Below are 19,313 nucleotides of genomic sequence, written 5' to 3' on the forward strand. Positions count from 1 at the left end.
TGGATTGTGTTAATCCCTACATGTTTATGGAGAATGAGCTTAAGCTCTTGGGCTTAGGCTCACCTCTCAGCTGTCCATTACATCATCTCTAAGCTAGTTTTACTATTATATCTACATTTGAAACTGTGAATGGGATTAGCATTCAATGATTTATACTCGTTCATACACTGAATGCTTCATTATGTCCCTCTGGTTATACAGTATTATACTAAATTGTGCAGAGATGAGGCATTATTATTATTATAGATGACTGTTTCAGGATCTTTAATGTTCAAAAATATTGTGTACCATACTGGTTGTTGACAAGTCCAAGCACCTAACCTTGGGCAAACATTTCATCTATCTTCCAGTGTAAAAGAAAATCTAGGTAGGCATTATTGTCCAAAAAATGTGATCCTAACTTTGTAATGAAATGAGAACAAATTAACAAAAATCATGAGGTGCATCTTATAAGAGTAGTTTCTAAAACGTCGCCGACACACCTAACCGGTGCTCAATCACACACAACTCCGCCTGTCGCACATTTTTAGGAATTCCAAGTAGTAGAATTCCAAATATGAGTAGATCCAAAATGGATCTACTCATATTTGGTCCACCAAGATGTTTGCTTCAACAATCAATTCAGACATAGTGTGACTGTGTGGTACCTAATTTCCAGCTATTTGAATACTCTTAACACTTTCCTAGATTTTCGACTTGGAATTACGGGCGTTTTCCCTAACTGCTTGTCGGATCACGACGTAAATTTACGGTGCAGTTTAAAATATTTGTAAAAAATCCAGTTTAAATCCGATTTACTTGGGGTTTGTTTCAAACTCCGCTCCATGAAATTCCCGTTCTCTCGGGTAGGCCGCAAGTCACGTCGGCCTACTGGGTCACGTGACAGACCGTGACCCAGTGATCCGTCACGTGATCGGATATCTCTCCCCTCGGCCGCCATACTTGCACGTTTTCAAGGATTATTACCCGTTTGTGTGTGTTTATAACCCACTAAATTCATCAATAATGGATCCAGCACCAGGCCCCAAGCGGTGTTTCGGCTACAGGAGCCTCAGAATCAAGTGGAAAAGACAGGATTACCGCCATCTATAGGAGGTTTGCTGGTATGAGGCTCACTCCCACCAAGATTCCCAATGTCTTGGATGCCTTTGATCAAGCTGAAAATGAACGAAGTGATGCAGAAGGTGAGGATGTAGAAGAAGAATTTGAAATTGGGGGCCGTAGACCCCTTGGGGATGACTCAACAGAGGATGAGACTGAAAGCCAAACTGAGGAGGAGGAGGAGGGGGCGAGTTGCGGGTGACAAGCGAGTTGTCTCTATGATTACCAACCTACACAATGCAGACACAAAGAAAGTTCAGAAAAGAAAACGAGTTCGCAGGGCAGATGGAACAGTAAGACTACAGCAGGTTGTGGTGAACAAACCACAGGCAATTGTTGACTACAATAAGTTCATGAAGGGTGTTGACCACTTTGATCAAATGGTAAAGTATTACCATTTCGCCAGGAAATGTCACAAGTGGACCAAGAAAATAACATTTTATTTCTTGCAAATGGCATTGCAAAACGCTTATGTATTGTACAAGGCCAACACAGATGATCGAAGGAAACTAACTCTGCTCCAGTTCCATGAAGTTGCTATTTGGTCTTTATTGAAATTTGACAAGGCAGAGTGGCCTGCAACAACTACACCATCTCCACATCTAGTTCATGCTCCAGACATAAATGTTGACACTGGTCCTGTGTATCCTGCTGCTGACCCGTCAACACCTGGCCCGTCGGGTGTGAGGCGCCCTCTCTTCACGTCTACACCTAGTGCTGAAGCTGAATCTGATGAAGATAATCCATATTCCACATTAGTGTTTGAAAACAATATTGAGAGCGACGATTCAGACAGTAGTTTATTGCCAACCCAGAGACAACAGCGACGTGTTGTTATAGCAGACTCGCCTGAACTATAAATTGAAACATGAGCTGGTAAAAATCCCCAAACGTCGCAGGTGTGAAGTGTGTGCAAAGTCGGGTATCAGGAAGGAAACTGGTATAGCGTGCAAGACATGCGATGTTCCACTTTGCGTCATACCTTGTTACACCACTTATCACAGGAAAAGGGTGTATTGGGTGGACAAGAAATAACCACCCGCACCAGCTTCACTCCACCTAGGAACATCTGTTGAGCAACTTTAGGAATCAGTACCTGAAGGAGGTGGAGTGGAGATAAAATGCTCAACTTATTTTACTACAATCGTCTTTGCTTTGGTAAGTACACATAATTGTCTTAGATTGTTTCAGTATTGTAGTCTATTTTCTTAGGAATATTTTGATACCTAAATGAGAACTGTAGCACGAAAACTAAAGTAAGTATACACGAAACAAGAGAAACTTTTTTTGTGGGTGTTGCGGGTGTGAGTTGGAGTGTCAAGAGCGGGTTCTGGTTGTGTGTTTTCCGTCATCTCTACAGCTGTGAATTCCAAGGAATTGTATTTGATATGCATATGTCTGTGTAGGGAATTTTATTCCGAACACTATACAAAAAAAAAAAAACGGTGTGAAACAAGTATAAACTTGAAAAACATGAGCAAAGTAAAAACGTTTGACGCTCACGGGTGCAAACACGCGTAAGATTTTATTCACCGCAAATTTATTTGACGCTGTGTTGGCCAACTCTACCCATGTTCTTATAGAACTTTCTATTGCGAACACATTGCTATAAAAATGAAATACGTAGCTCCACAAATAATGTCAGGACAGTGAAATAAGTATAAACATTCAAAGCGCTGCATCACACCAGTGTCGTCGCTGCTGAAATCACGGCTAACGCTTCGCCCAGTTCCCACACTCGTGCGGGTCACCCGATACCATAATTAGACATTGATAGGCATATGTCTGGATGGGGAATTTTATTGCGAGTTCAGTGATATCAAAATGAGCGCTGTAGGATGACTGTGAGGCTGGCAACAAACGAAAGAGTATGAACATTTACTTCCTGTTTGGGTGTCACGGCGAGTCATCTTCGTGTTTATTTACTTCGTGGTGGGATACCAAATGCCTGGGTGACATTTTATGCATATGATCTTGTAGAGAATTTCATTGCCAACGCATTGATACCAAAATAAAAAACGTAGCTCGAGAATTGATGTTAGGAGCGTGAAAAGATTATAAACTTTTTTGTGTTTACGCTTGAGCGCCCAGAACGCCGCGCGCACAACCCGCTTTTTTTTCGAGCTAGTGCCGCGCGCACTAAAGTGTTAAGATTTTATACATAAGGTACACTATTATAGTTTGTACACCACAGGATGATTAAAAATGCTGATACTGTCTTAAATATATATATAAAATATTAAATTGGAGAAGCAAATTTACTTGCAAATATTGAGAATATTGCTTAAGAAAAATTGTTTAGGATGCTTAGTGTGTATACATACTAAGCATCCTAATATATGTATACATATATATATATTGTATACATTTGTATACAATATACTGTATACATTTTGTATACAGTATGTATACATACTGTATACAAAATGTCCATTATCAGTAAATAGATTTTATACAAAATTACAATATTAATAGAACAATTATTTTTTTTTAAAGCCATGAGCATAGCACATCCTGTTAAAATTCTGACATGCTATGTTATAAAATAAGTAGAAAATGTATAATTTTGTTAATTTGAATTTTTTCAAATTGTTGCAGCAGGTTATTTATACAAGCATAAAACTTACAATCAACCTAACTACCTCCTGAAACAAAATTTAAAAATTTCCTGCTCTTCCAATATTTAAAAATGTATTCTATAACCAGTCAAAATATTTATTGTGCTATGAAAATACTGTGGTAATTTATAAGTACATTATAATACCGAGAGACACAGCTACTATAAAAATATGATAATTTACTGTACTGTACAGAGACTTATAAATATAAATATCTTAAATAATGAGATGTGAAAGACATTGATTCTATGACACACAAGAACTTCTATTTTCATTTTTCTAATTTTGGATATCTTGAATATCCGATCTGACAATACAAAGTAAATTCCCCCCAAAGCACTAAATTAATAGTAAAGTGAAGGACAGACATGATTTGTTTAAGTGCTCAAGTTAATTTACATAGCTCAAAGTTGTTTCATTTAAAGCTGAAGCACATTATTGATGAGATTATCCAAAAGGGGTAAAAATCTGTTGATAGAAATCATATTTTTGTGTTCAGATTACAGTATAAATGATTTTATAGTGTACTTGTACAGTATAACACTGCAGTTATTCAAGAAAAACAGCTTTTTGTCTTAAATGTGCTGCATAAATTGAACAACAAATTTGAAAAATGGGGTTACATTCTCAGATATGTATGAAGTTATACATTATAGGAAGACCTTCACTTGAATTAGTGTGCATGGGTGGGTAAGAGTCGGTGGGTGTGTAAGTACCTAAGTGAAGTTACAGGATGAGAACTATGCTCATGGTGTCCTAACGACCCATGTACTCGCCTAATTGTGCTTGCAGGGGTTGAGCTTTGGCTCTTTGGTCCCGCCTCTTGACTGTCAATCAACTGGTGGGTGTGTGTTTACAGGGAAGGAAGCCAAGTCCTCAGCTCTTTGCCAGAGCTAAAAGGTGAGCATATAGAGTGCGTGCTTTATAAAAATGAGTACAATATAAATTATTAGAAACTAAATGAAAACTTGTCATGTACAACAAAACATGCTATGTAAATGCATACAGTATTATATAAGGATCCACTGTATTTAATACACTACCTTAGAATAAAAAAGGAATGGGGGATATTTTGAAGATGTAAATACACAAAACTGCATATTTAGCGCATACTTAACACGAATGTATACATGCTGTATACATATTTTTTCCATTATAAAAGATATATACAGTATCTAGTTTAATTTCAAATAATACAACAAAACTTTTGTATCTGCACATTTATAAAACATGCAAACCCATGATGATTATGTTCACTTGATTATATAAACTAATTGAAGCCAAGCCACCAATTAGTGGTTTGCACTCATATTAATGCAGAAATTTTCCTGCCTATCTTACCAGTATTCAAATAATCCAGAGACTATACAGAAATGGATTACTGATGCTGTTAACCTGACTAGACTATGTTACACCAAGATCTTCCATTTATCCATTCTATATCAATGATTCAACCACAGGACAGATAACCGAGAGCACTTAATTGAAATGGATACCAATCATCTAAACCAAGAAATGAAATGTTGCAAATCTAACAGAACACTACTATATGAATAGCTTTTATAGCAATTTTAAATTATTCACAACAACAAATACAAACAAAAAAACACACATTTGTGTTATGTGCCATTCATGCAGATTACTGCAAATTACATGAATTTCAAATTTGATGAATGCTTTGGCTTAGTCAACCCTCAAAACATCGTCTCCTCTCATCTATTCCAGGGAGGGTTAGAGGCTGGGAAGCTTCAGTGTTTTTAGAAATTTGGGATGAATAAACAGCCTTATTGTATTGAAAATACATACAAGTGAATGAATGTCTGGCAATAATTGCCTGGCAGAATTCATACTACAATCATAAGGCAAATATGTATGAAAAACATTCACGTGATGAGCTCAAACTAAATACTATACTTACTTTTGCACAACCATTATTAACATCTCCGTAACAGCAATTTCAGTATTTCTCAGATTCTTTATATCTTCTAAATTTAGAACTCCTCATCTGTGACTAGATCTAGGTAAACATCAAAAGATTCTCGATTGCAACATCCCGCTGCCTTGAAGACATACTTGTGGAATGTGCCATCCACGCAGATTGCTGAAAAAAAGTTAACATTATGCATGTAACAAGGGTTACAATTCACTATGGTGTTCTTAAGTTGTCATCAGGACGTGGATGGCAAAAGAAAAGAGAAGACACCACGTTATTTCTTAAGTGAACATGGAAATATCCACATTTTAATGCTTAAAGTATGAAGAATCTTACCATATACCGTAGAGTTGGCTCCAAAGGCACAAACACAGGCACACTCGGGAGGCACTGTGAAGTTCGCAAGGGCCCACTGGGACTCCATGTACCCTCCCAAGAATCCAATTCGTGAAAACCTGTAAAAGAATACACTATGAAAGTCAAAGTGAAAATTAATAGCAAAGCCAGCAAAATCATCATCTGCAGCCTAGAAAAATTAAAGAAATGTTATGATTGGTTATGGTGAGAGGAATACCCTCTGTAGGCCCATGTTCCCAGGCAAAACAAACGAATGTTTTCTGTGGAGAACACAGTTTAACCTTTCAGATTATCAGAACCCATGACCAGAAGTCCCATTGCTTCTAGATCTTTAGGTCAGGAGAGTAGTTAGAGATGGCATATTTAGGATAGCAAGTCTTGAGACTGCATAGAAAGGATATGCTTTTCTTGACTGTACATATCATGGCTGTTAAATAAAGGCACTGTTGGTATTTTGGTAGATCTTAGGAATTTTCACTGGGTTATTTCATTCCTGTTTTACTGTTGGTTTTAGGTTAGTCTAATTATTTGATTCCCTGACTGTTACTTGTCTGTGTCCTTGTGTTATTTTTCCATTATAGCCAGACTGTCACATTATTAATTTATAGTTTTTTGTAAATAAATTATTTAGCTTTATTGATTGTTATTTTACTTCTTCTAGACGTATTCTATTCTAATCCATTCTAATTCAGTCAAGTTAAATGACTGCACGAGCCTGAATATAGACAAAGACAGTAACCACCTACGTTGAGCGACGATTCAGTTGTGTGTCCTTGAGGGCAAAGATGTGGATGGTGCCTTTGTCACTTGAGCAGCAAATGAACTCGCTGTCCCCACTGAAGTTAATGCTGTCCGATATTAGAAAAGAATAAATAATTTATACATACATAGCTCTTCTATATAACATCTACAATTTAGTTTTCATAATTAGATTGTCTGCTACTATAACAATAAATTGTATAATATTATACTAATGTCCAGCACTGTGCAAGAGGAAAGTGTATAAAACTCTTAATTAAAATGGAATTTACTGTGAATTACTAACTGCCTGGTAAAAGATCAGTGTGGTGACTCAGTTTTTTTTACAAAGAACCAATTTATTGGTTAATTAGGGAGGGGCTACTGTTTACTATTCTATGCAGTATTGTACTCATTTAGTGTCTGCAGCCAGATGCAATATATAGGAGTGTATGTACAGTACATGTGTGTATACACATACAAAGGATCTATCTGGAAAAAAAAGACACTAAAATAAATCCCATAGAATGGGGGTGTCATGGCAGTTAGAGTATACACATTAAAGGTGGCAAGAAATATTCTAGCATGGGTGAAAAATTTCCTAACAGTAAAATGACAGTAGTGATAAGAAGCAATGAATCAGACTGGAAGATTATTATTAGTGGTGTCATAAGGCCACTATGATTTATAGTACTGTACATCATATTTTGACGTTGGGATTTATAAGACAATGCGATGTGCTATTTGAGAGGACAGATTACAGCACTAGTACAATAAGTGTTCATTGTTCATATAAATTATCACTGTCTATATAAACTACCAACCTTATGATCCACACAAAGAAACAAATGACAATACAGAAGTTTGCAACTAGACCAGTACTGTACTATAATTGAGAAGGCTAAGCTATGAAGACACGCTATGGGAACACAAGCTCTCAATGCTAGAAGAGAGGATTAGAATGGGTATGATTAAATACAAGGTTCTAAGGGGAATAAACAAGGACAGAGAGGAAGTTGCAAACACAATCGATACCAAGGAAAATAAGCACGGACAGAAGAAGCTGTGAGCACAATCAAGTACAATAGTAGAAATATAAGGAAATTCTCATACACAGTACAGATGTCAGCAAGCAGAAAGCATTCAAGGAAGAGTTGCTGGAGCCACTTCAATCCACAACTTTATGTTCAAATATGGCAACTTGAATGTCACAGAATACAAAACAATGATAAGACGAGGAAAAAAAAATAGATGCCGCATAACATTAGGAAGACAGGGATTGAGTCATAACCTCAAGAAAGAAATTGTGAAGTAGCTTTAGGAAGAAAGCAATTGAGGAAAAAGATAAAAAAATGGCTGAGGAATAAGAGATGCAGGGACCAGGAAGAAAAGTATTGAGGGACAAGACCAAGATGAAAAAGATTGAGAAGATAATACAGAAAAGGTGGGATAAAAACACGAGTTTCCCCACTTACCAGTATAAAGTGGCAGGATCAGAGCCTCTTCTCAATTCAGCCAAGAGCACTCTACGAGCAGTGTCAAACACCCTTATTAGAGTGCCTTTGTGGGATGCTGTAGCCAACAATGTGCCTTCACGGTTCACACTGAGGCAGGCAAGCTCACTTTTATGAGCTTGGACAGTGAGTGGGGCTTGAGAAACGGTCGACTCTGTTGTTAAAAGATCCTGAATAACAAGAGAAAGACATGTAAATGCCAGCAGTAGTAGTCAGTAATTCACTTTGCAAAATTTGTTTGTCTGGGTAATAAGTGTTATTTTCTAATTGCTTATGCCTTCACAGTATAGTAAATGGCTATTATTCACCTTAAACTTTGCTTTCACCTTTGCTTTAGACAGCTTAATTAAGAAAGACATCTTTAAAGTATCTGAAGGCTGCTGACTCGTGAAACAGTGCATCACAGCTATAGATAAGGAGTTGGTAACCTTCAAGACATCTTTCCTAAGCTGTCTAAGGTAAAGGTCAAAGCAAAGTTTAAGGTGAATAATAGCCATTTACTATACTGTAAAGGCATAAGCAATTAGGAAATAATTTATGTCTCTGGGTAATAAGTGTTGTGTTATATAGTGTACTGAAATATATAAATATTCTAAAATGTTCATGATATCAAGAAATTTATACACTATAGTACAGTACATGTATATGCATTCATTACACACAGAAATCACAATAGCGTGATGAATCAAATGAACAAATTAATAAGGCATCCTCTCGGACGTAGGTTTGAACCCTTGTCACGGCCCTTGTGGATTTGTTTATACGCATTCATAAAACTGAACTACTGTAAATGTCTTGGCAATACCAGTACAGGTGGCCCTTGTCCTGTATGACTGGATTAAACAAATTCAGAACTAAATACTTAGTCAATCTCAAAATTATCTTTGATTTTTGTGCACTTTTAGGATTACAGTACATTCTTGCATCATGGCACCTTCCAAGCATTTTCCACTTTATTATGCACTGTATTTGAGGCTGGAAAATTAATGGTTTATTTAATAATAGTATTTAGGTTTGTGTTTAACCAAGTGAAAATGCTCTCTTTTGGAGGTCTGAAATAAAGCTGTATTTTATACCACTAAAAGTTAACTTTAATCTTCAAGATTTTCAGGAATGCTGTTTCTCTACACTACAGCTCAATTTCATACTTTAAATTAAAATACTGTATGGAAAAACTCTAAGCAAGTACAGTATTACTATATACTATATTTAGTATATAGTGACAATACAATTTGATTCTAATTCCCATTGTCAGGGAGAGGAAGCCTGTATAGGCCTACTGAGGTGCCCCAAGGCCAACTACCAACCTTCCACAGGATGCAACCCAGTACTATATAAAAGCATGACAAACAGTATTTTCTTTATTTGCACATACCAAATATTTTATGCATTAACATACTATATAATCTCTCTCTCTCTCTCTCTCTCTATTTTATATTATATTATTATTTATATATATTATATATATATATATATATATATATTATATATTATATATTATATATTATATATTATATATATATATGAGCAAAAGATTATATGCATAATCTTCTTTAAGAATTATTTGAGGAATGGTGCAAAGTGAATATCTCGGTACATTCATAAATTCAAACAATGTAAATAAATGTCTCAAACTACTGTTCGAGAACATGTACTTATTTATACTAAAATCTTTCCAAACACTTACCACTAGTTGAACAGCACCAAGTTTGTGGGCAGGAAAACATAATATATGTCTGTCAGCAGAAGGTAGTGGGGACACCTCACACAGTCCCAAGGGATTGTCCCGTGTTTCACAGGTAAAAAGTCGCCGAGGAGAATGTGGGAAAGAGAAGACATGTATCTGCCGTCGACAAACTACCACTAACCTGATAAGATAAAGTTTAGATGATAAAAAACAACTATACATGTATTCATGTAGTTGTGCTTCCAGGGGTTGAGCTTTGGCCCCGAGATGTAACATGTACAGTACAGTACTGTAATTATATCTTCAAGCAAACTCACAAAATACTGCATTGTTTAATTATACAATGTAGAACTTCCATTAAATTGTCAATATTATGCATGTTTGGATAAGCAAAACTTGGTCAAAATATAAGCTTTGAGTGTAGGTATATTAAAACGTTCTTCCCAAGCAAAACACTAGGTTGCTCACAAAAGAAAGATCTACTGTGTCTAATGGACAGAATAATGGAGTGTCAGGCAAAGTGGCACTGTAGTAACCATTACAAATTAGCCCTTGTGAAGATCATCCTGGTGCTAGGGAGCACTGGGGAATCCTCAGCCCAGATTGGAGTGACCTCCAAACAACCAATTCATAGAAGCTGAAAACCCATCCAAGCCCTTCTTGAAATCACAATGGAGTGCTTTCATTATAAGTTAGATAACCTGGCCACCTACCCATCCTGTCACCAGCAGGCAAAACCATACTCGCATAAGATTCTAAATGCTCTTCAATTACTGTACAGTACTAGTGATGCCAAGGAGGCCTTGAAGGAGTTTTAAGTTTCTATGAATACATTTTATGGAGGTCATTCTAAGCTGGATTCTTTAGGGCTTCTAGCACAAACAAAATCTCCAGACTACCATAACTGAAATATTCCTGGGCTGTAAATATTACCTTAAGGAGAAACCTAGCAGAAGAGATCAGAAACATTATTTCAAATATTAAGTGTGACCAATGTCATCTTACCTGTCTTTTCTCAATCTAACAGCCAGTACAGGAGCGGAGAATGTAAATTCAAGGACTAGCCTCGAGGTGCAGTCATCGTAAATTAAAACCGTGTTGTCTGCATATTTTGGGACAGCACCTCCACCCACCATTGCCAGCAAGTTGGTCCTGTGTAACATCTCACCATGGCTAACACTACCAACTAAACTCTCACCTTGTGTACAAAAAAAATAAAAAATAATCAAATACTAACCCAGTACAGTATAAGATCATTCCAGTTATTTACATTACTGATTCCAGTACCTGGTCCTGAACAAAACATATAACTGAGTATTTTAAGTTGGTACCCATGCATGGATTTTTTCCTATTTTGGCCATGAAGATTTTGCATAAAAAAAAAAGATCAATATGGATTTCAGAATATATAACAATAAATATATATACCTGTATAGGAAAAATGTTATTCAAGATAAACTTTGAATTGATAGAATTTTGTTGAAACAATTTAACCAGACCTTAACTTACATAAATGTGCCTTCTCTGCCAAAGGTTCCACATTGTATATTCGAACCCCAGAGTCCATGCAACACATGAAGCAACCTGCAAAAGAATGTATTGTACAGTAGTAGGAGAAATTTACAGCTTTCATATGTGCACGATATATTGGGAAGGTGCAAAGGTCAGGAAGGGGTCAGTTGGTCGTAACAAACAGTCAAGAGTTGCCTAATGAGCCGAATACATTACATACATACACCCAACACGTGGTTTAATTATAACTAATCAACCTTTTTTAAACCTATACTATTTGCTGATAACACTATTTTTATCTAATATAACCCTACCTACCAACCTGTTCTCTTTATATCATGTCACATTTTGATGTATATTTTACCCATAGCCAAAAATTGTCGTACTAGAAAATGGCAGCAACTCGCAAAATTGACAATTGTCCTGTTTTTTGTTTACGGGTTCTCTGGTTCGTTAGGATAGGGCACTCGAGTAGGACAGTTTCTTTATGTTGGGAATGCTCGTGAGAACGGGCTGAACCCAAATAACCTAAGTGATATGGTAAAGAATGAGTTACAAAAATCCCACTCATGGATGTAATGAAAAAGTTCACGTTAGAGCAGAATAGACCCCCCATTACATCTTGTTTGAAAACAAATCATCTTACCAAACAGACTTTCAAATAAACAATGTAAACATTAAGAGTAAAAGTTAGGGAAGATACCTAGGCCTATACATAGACTTGGCTTCAGCACTCACAGTAAATGCTCTACAAGTCTCCAAAACAGATGGCATATTTTCAAAAATCAATGTCCCCAACTCTTCTTCTTCTCACACTATAGTACTAATTTATCATTATCTAACTTGCTGTATCTGTGCATGGGGGCTCAACCTTCACAAGCTACCTGAAACCCATAATCATCCAGTAAGAATCAGCCATCAGAACTAAAGAATAACAAACTGTCCTCTGACAATGTTCAGCCTCTCGTTTCAAATGTCTCACCATGCTAAACATTCACTTGCTAAACACATTCTTTTATAGTATTTACACTTACAAAGCCATATGTCTAAATACCAGATCTAGAACGTGTGTACTGTATTATAAAGAACCACCACCTTGACACAAAACTCCCGAATTAACTTCGATGAGGAGTAGATGTCTGGATATGTGTTCTACATCAGAACTGCTAGACTGGTGAGAAAGTGGTGGAGGCCAAGACCATCAGTAGTTTCAAAGTTTCAGTAGTAGTTTCATATGACAGTACTGGGAAGACGGGACACCACAAGTGTAGCTCTCATCCTGTAACTACACTTGGGTAATTACAGACACACACATCCCCAGGAAGCAGCCCATAGCAGCTGTCTAACTTTCAGGTACCTATTTACTATTAGGTGAACAGGGACATCAGAGCTGTCAATCCCCCAAAGAACATACCATACAAACAATGAAGTACAGAACATAATTTCTTTAGCATAGAAATTGCTGAAGAAAATGTGCCAACACCCACCACCCCACCATGTGCTAACAGCTAACCTAGAACTTTACTACCTACAAATATAACTTCAATATAATTTCACATTATCGCCCCTTACCATATTTTTAATGCAGCATTTATGTTAAACTCTGATTTTATCATTATTAATATGAACTGCTAGTTTGAACACTGCCAACTACAGAAGCATGTTAATCATTCGCTTGGACCTCATTTTATATATGTTAATTAAACTATGATTGTATTCCTGAGATAAATTCTTTGTCCAGAGATGTTTCTTATTTTTTTGGTTGTGACCAAAAAATGGCAGCAGTGATAAAACCAGCCATGCTCTGCTATACCTAAAATTATTCTAATCTCACTAAACCTGACTTAATAAAAGTTGCAAAGCCTGTTTTTTTATATTGCTTGGTATAGTGGGCAATAAACTTATCAATCTTTTACATGTTTGCCTCAAGAGCCGTATACATTCTGCTACATTCTGTTGTGCATAAGGATACCTAGGCTTAAGTTACATGACTAAAACTCTACTATTAAAACAAATTAAAACTTGCACATTCTTATTAATTGTTCTGCATTGCCATATAATTTGTTATACAGGTACAATAAAATGTAGAACAAAAAAATAAAAAAGTACCAGTACTAAGGATAAAAACTTGAAGGTAATTCTGAGCATGACGCCTTTACGAACCCTCACCGTGATCTTGATTGAAGCGCAGGCTGTGGACCTTTTCCCGCATCGCCATGTTATTTTTCAGCTGCATGGGCTCCTCCACTACTGACAAGACAAATACCTTTCTCCTCTACGGCACGTGCAGTTTGCATGAAGGTTTTCTCCTCCCGATGACTGCGAAAGACAACAGGTAATAAACCTTTGTCTCCCAGGGGGACTGGTCAAGTCGTATACTGCAATTTCGGATACCGGGCTAGAAACAACTTCGTTCACTGAGAAGTTTGTACATACAAACCATTCCGTTCGTATATGCGCTGGTTTGTGTTCGCTGTTGTTCTCGTCTGAATAAATACATGGCACTTGTTCATATAATTAGCGCTTCCATTATTAGAATTATTTATCCATTATTAGAATAAGGTGCAAACCATACCCCCTTACAGTTGAAATCTATTTATTTATATACAAGAAGGTACATTGGGTTGCGAGAGTACATAACATATATTAAGAGGTACATTGTAGCAAGATTTGAGATTAAAGGATTTAAGACAAACACGTTTAGAAACAAGGCGCCCCCGAAGGAGGCTATTATTTGTTATGCACCCCATACTCAACCAGTAAGTAGTGGAGCAAAACATAGATTACATGGTCATAAAGTCTTAATCAGACCAATTCAATTCAATTTCTTTCTTTATTATGCACCCCATACCCATCCCGTGGGCGGTGGTGTAAAGGATTACAGAGGCACATAATCGGTTCAGGAACTGAACCTTGTAGTTCGTTTAGCTAAGCAAATATCAATTTGTGACGCTAGTTACAAAATTATTAATATTATATATACATGTACACACTCTCATACATACATGTACATATATATATATATATATATATATATATATATATATATATATATATATATATATATATATATATTAGTATATTTTGGTAGCAGTCTTTCCTGTAGACATATATTATTAAATATGACCGAAAAAGTAAGATTAATAATTCTAACACGAATTTTCTCAATCTTTCGTACACTACGCTTCACTGTTGGAGGTAAATCAAAAATCACTTCTCCAAAATTCATTTTTATTTCTAGTCTGACGCGACACGGGCGCGTTTCGTAAAACTTATTCCATTTTCAAAGACTTCACAAATACACAACTGATTAGAACTTACGTATCTCTGAGTTTATATCTACATTTGAGTGAGGTGGGAAGGGTGATGTGGCATTAGAACAAGATGGGATATTAATAGGGTATTAAAAGTATCAACACAAGACAGAACAGAAACAATGGGTATTGAATAGAAGTGTTTGTAGAAAGCCTATTGGTCCATATTTCTTGATGCTTCTATATTGGAGTGGAGTCTTGAGGTGGGTAGAATATAGTTGTGCAATAATTGGCTGTTGATTGCTGGTGTTGACTTCTTGATGTGTAGTGCCTCGCAAACGTCAAGTCGCCTGCTATCGCTGTATCTATCGATGATTTCTGTGTTGTTTACTAGGATTTCTCTGGCGATGGTTTGGTTATGGGAAGAGATTATATGTTCCTTAATGGAGCCCTGTTGCTTATGCATCGTTAAACGCCTAGAAAGAGATGTTGTTGTCTTGCCTATATACTGGGTTTTTTGGAGCTTACAGTCCCCAAGTGGGCATTTGAAGGCATAGACGACGTTAGTCTCTTTTAAAGCGTTCTGTTTTGTGTCTGGAGAGTTTCTCATGAGTAGGCTGGCCGTTTTTCTGGTTTTATAGTAAATCGTCAGTTGTATCCTCTGATTTTTGTCTGTAGGGATAACGTTTCTATTAACAATATCTTTCAGGACCCTTTCCTCCGTTTTATGAGCTGTGGAAAAGAAGTTCCTGTAAAATAGTCTAATAGGGGGTATAGGTGTTGTGTTAGTTGTCTCTTCAGAGGTTGCATGGCTTTTCACTTTCCTTCTTATGATGTCTTCGATGAAACCATTGGAGAAGCCGTTATTGACTAGGACCTGCCTTACCCTACAGAGTTCTTCGTCGACTTGCTTCCATTCTGAGCTGTGGCTGAGAGCACGGTCGACGTATGCGTTAACAACACTCCTCTTGTACCTGTCAGGGCAGTCGCTGTTGGCATTTAGGCACATTCCTATGTTTGTTTCCTTAGTGTAGACTGCAGTGTGGAAACCTCCGCCCTTTTCCATGACTGTTACATCTAGAAAAGGCAGCTTCCCATCCTTTTCCGTCTCGTAAGTGAAACGCAGCACGGAACTCTGCTCAAATGCCTCCTTCAGCTCCTGCAGATGTCTGACATCAGGTACCTGTGTAAAAATGTCGTCAACATACCTGCAGTATATGGCCGGTTTCAAGTTCATGTCGACTAAGACTTTTTGCTCGATGGTACCCATGTAGAAGTTTGCAAACAGGACACCTAGGGGAGAACCCATGGCGACCCCATCTACTTGCTTATACATGTGCCCATCCGGGCTCAAGAAGGGTGCCTCTTTAGTACAAGCTTGGAGTAGTTTCCTCAGAATACTTTCTGGCATGTCAAGAGGAGTACAGGCTGGATCACGATACACTCTGTCGGCTATCATTCCGATTGTCTCGTCCACAGGTACGTTGGTAAACAGCGATTCTACGTCCAACGAGGCTCTTATCCCTGTGGCCCGTGTGCCCCGCAGTAAGTCCACAAATTCCTTTGGAGACTTCAGGCTGAAAGCGCAAGGAACATAAGGAGTCAGCAGGCCGTTGAGTCGCTTCGCCAGTCTGTACGTGGGTGTACAGACTGTGAACGTGTCTGTACGTGGGTGTACAGACTGTGGACGTGTAAAGCAATTTTTGTGGTTGGTAATATTTAGATTGTCAGTGATGTATGACAAGGCTTAAGACCCCTTGTGGTATGACAGCATTTTTCCCCAGTCATTTCTTTAACAAATGAAAGGGTCCTCATAACCATTCTTTTGTCCTTTCTACCATGTACCTGTTTGTTGCTTCTTGGTCTTTCATTTGGTACTTTGGCTATTAAAACAATGGCCTTTGGTAATGTTGCAATTACCATTTCTAAAAAAAAATGAGCAGGTTCATTAGGCAGGGTTTGTTTTTAGCAAACAAAGTTTGACAAAAAAAAATTCCATTCCTTCAAGACCTTGCAGATGTTAGGTCAAACTAACCAACAGTAATCTGTTTTGCCCTTTCAAACAATGATGGTTTTAATCTAGGTAAAATTTCAGAATATCAGAAGTTTGGCAGACAAATCATTTAAGAGCTTTGATTAAATTTAAGTTACCAAAGACTTTGTGAAAACCATGTTGTATAGATGCTTAGTGTCACTTTTCTAATGTTTTGTAAATTTAAATGACCTTTAGTTAAGTTAATCATAATTTGTACAAAGCTTAGGTGTTGCATAGCTTTAAGTTTACTTTCAAATATGGAAACTAAAATATTGACTAAAGTTTCTTCCACTTTAATATTTCAGACTAATTTGCAATATTTGTTAGTTTATGTAAATTGAATAGGTAGTCCACTTTTACATCTTTTCAATGCATTTTGCATGCACCTATGTAACAAGTTACAAATAGGTGTAAATTTTACCAAGTATTTATTTTCAAAGTAAAAAAATTTCAGATGTTTAAACATTGCATCAATAGTAGTAAACAATTTCCAGCATAATTTCAGGACAAGGTATATAAAGTAGTTTCATTAAAATTGTTTTATTTAATAAGTTTTACATATAGTACTTATAATACATATAATATTTATTACTGTTTCAGGTTGTGGGACAGGTGCTCCTAGATGAACAGAAGATCCAAAAGGCCAAGACAACTCCAGAGACAATCACCTGTAAAAGAAAAATAAACATTAAACAGGGACACTACTTTTATTATCACCAATGCCTAATAATAAGCACAAAAAATCCTAACATCCTATCTTTTAAGATAGGCTCAGCAAGGCCTATCCCTTCCTCTGGTTTCAGTGCAGAGCTTGTTCCCTGAATGGGTGCATTACATCCACCACTTTAGTGCCATCAACACATGGTACATATGCTTTACTGAAAGCACTGTACAATGCATGCCAGGCACTAAAGTTTTAGATGCATCCACCCATTCAGCAAACAAGCCCTGTGAGAATTAACAATGTAACCATTGTTAAGGGTCCCTACACCTATGCAAATCTAGTCCATCTATTAGATGGGTAGTAGAGCAAAGCTCTGAAAAAGCCAAGCCAGGGAAGTCTGCAGGACTGCCTGGTCCCCTTTTATGAAATGGGGTAGGATCAGTACAAACTGCATCATCCCCTGTGGGTTGTAACAGTAGGACATGGTTACACACCTATAAATGGACTAGATACAAGAATTAAGATTAGGTCATTGATATAGCTAAAACATCAAATTCAAACTCACCCCCTTTTTGCAGAGTAAAGGTGCCTCACTCCAAGCCAGTCCATGCATCATAATCACCTGAAAAATATTTCAACAAATTAATATCAGATTTAAAGCCAATCTTGCTTTACTTCACAAATTCAAATAGAACAAATTTCTTTAAGGAATTTACCTTTCCTACACATTCTAGTAGCAGTAGTAAAGATCTAATTTAGCAATATAAATATATATGGCATCAATTTGCCAAGTTTCAGTAAATGTCATTTGAGAAACTATCCACAACTGCACTTCAATGGCAAATTACATTTATCTTTAGCCAATGCTATATTGTTTAAGTTATTACTATTTTTTTTTACTTATGCAAATCTATTCAGATTAACCTTCACTACAACTCACCTGATTCTGTTTAACCGATGAACTCTTCCAACTGACAGAGGGACTTCTGGACTTTCCAAACCACATTCTGGAAAACTATATAAATTTAAAAACCAAGCTAAACTAAACATTGATTATTTTTTTTACTTTCAAGGGAAAAATACCATCTCTTAGAACAAAACTTTTCCTGCCATTAACTTTGACTCATGATGACCCTTAAGTGTTATACATTTATAGATTAAAGCTCATTTAACAAACATTTAATGTTAACTAAACAAGATTTATATTTCATTAAAAGTATTAATAAAACACCCTCAACTATGCTGTTTAAGATCTAATGCCCCACATTACAATTTTCACAATTTCAACATACCATTCTATTCAATACATTCCTGAAAGGACTAAACTTGCAGATATGGTACCCACTAGCCTAAGCCTAGACTTCCATACCCCTAATATTTAATAGGTTTTTAGCAATTAACCTGTACCCTCTAATTCCAATGTACACAACACTACTTACTGTAGATCTGCAAGTATTTTCCTGCAGCTCTTTGTTGCCAGGACCTTCCACAACCCGACTCTCAACCGTTAATCAACAGGTGTACAGGTTCCTGAGCAAAAAACAATGTTTTTTTTTTTTTACCGACGCTCTCCCTATTGATGAGAACTACAACCTAATGAAGATAAATGTTAAATTTTATGTAGATACTGTAATAAACGAAAGTTTTTAAGAGAGAGTCGGGACCAAAGAACCAAAGCTCAACCCCTGCAAGCACAAATTAGGTGAGTACAACTAGGTGAATACATCTGAGGGGCGGGACCAAACAGCTGAAGCTCAATTCCCTACGCATAACTAGGCGAGTCCATAGGAATTACCGTTTGTCCTGGCGCCATCTATGTTTTGACAGCAGTACTACTAATGTTCCCACGTTATGTGATGATCGCTATACGGGATGTTACGGGTCAGTTGCTCTTCTATAT

At 36.8% G+C, this 19,313-nt stretch overlaps 1 protein-coding gene and 2 long non-coding RNA genes across 5 annotated transcripts; 1 reads left to right on the forward strand and 2 right to left on the reverse strand.

The window, feature by feature from the left end:
* Positions 1–1,621: 1,621 nt before the first annotated feature.
* Positions 1,622–13,891, reverse strand: LOC123770316 (WD repeat domain phosphoinositide-interacting protein 4). 3 transcript variants are annotated; one of them, XR_006774328.2, is made up of 9 exons: positions 13,624–13,864; positions 11,458–11,532; positions 10,954–11,146; positions 9,949–10,129; positions 8,223–8,431; positions 6,756–6,857; positions 5,989–6,107; positions 5,638–5,820; positions 1,622–1,830 (listed from the first exon to the last, which is right to left on the reverse strand). XR_006774328.2 is itself a non-coding variant. In XM_045762062.2 (8 exons), exons 1-8 carry the CDS (start codon positions 13,694–13,696, stop codon positions 5,711–5,713), a joined length of 1,056 nt encoding a protein of 351 aa, XP_045618018.1. In that variant the 5' UTR covers positions 13,697–13,891; the 3' UTR covers positions 3,520–5,710. The 3 variants fall into 3 exon arrangements, 2 of the variants coding, with proteins under 2 accessions (XP_045618018.1, XP_045618016.1); XM_045762062.2 differs by lacking the exon at positions 1,622–1,830 and having other exon boundaries at positions 3,520–5,820; positions 13,630–13,891; XM_045762060.2 differs by lacking the exon at positions 1,622–1,830 and having other exon boundaries at positions 3,520–5,820.
* LOC138373590 (uncharacterized) lies at positions 13,661–17,953 on the forward strand. Its single transcript, XR_011231226.1, has 2 exons — positions 13,661–13,795; positions 17,350–17,953. It is a non-coding gene; the product is annotated as an uncharacterized lncRNA (long non-coding RNA).
* A 25-nt stretch (positions 17,954–17,978) lies between these two features.
* On the reverse strand, positions 17,979–18,975 carry LOC138373589 (uncharacterized). The gene is made up of 3 exons (XR_011231225.1): positions 18,853–18,975; positions 18,354–18,420; positions 17,979–18,035 (listed from the first exon to the last, which is right to left on the reverse strand). It is a non-coding gene; the product is annotated as an uncharacterized lncRNA (long non-coding RNA).
* Positions 18,976–19,313: the final 338 nt, after the last annotated feature.

This window comes from Procambarus clarkii, chromosome 42, assembly GCF_040958095.1.
Source record: "Procambarus clarkii isolate CNS0578487 chromosome 42, FALCON_Pclarkii_2.0, whole genome shotgun sequence".
Taxonomy (NCBI): Eukaryota; Metazoa; Arthropoda; class Malacostraca; order Decapoda; family Cambaridae; genus Procambarus; species Procambarus clarkii.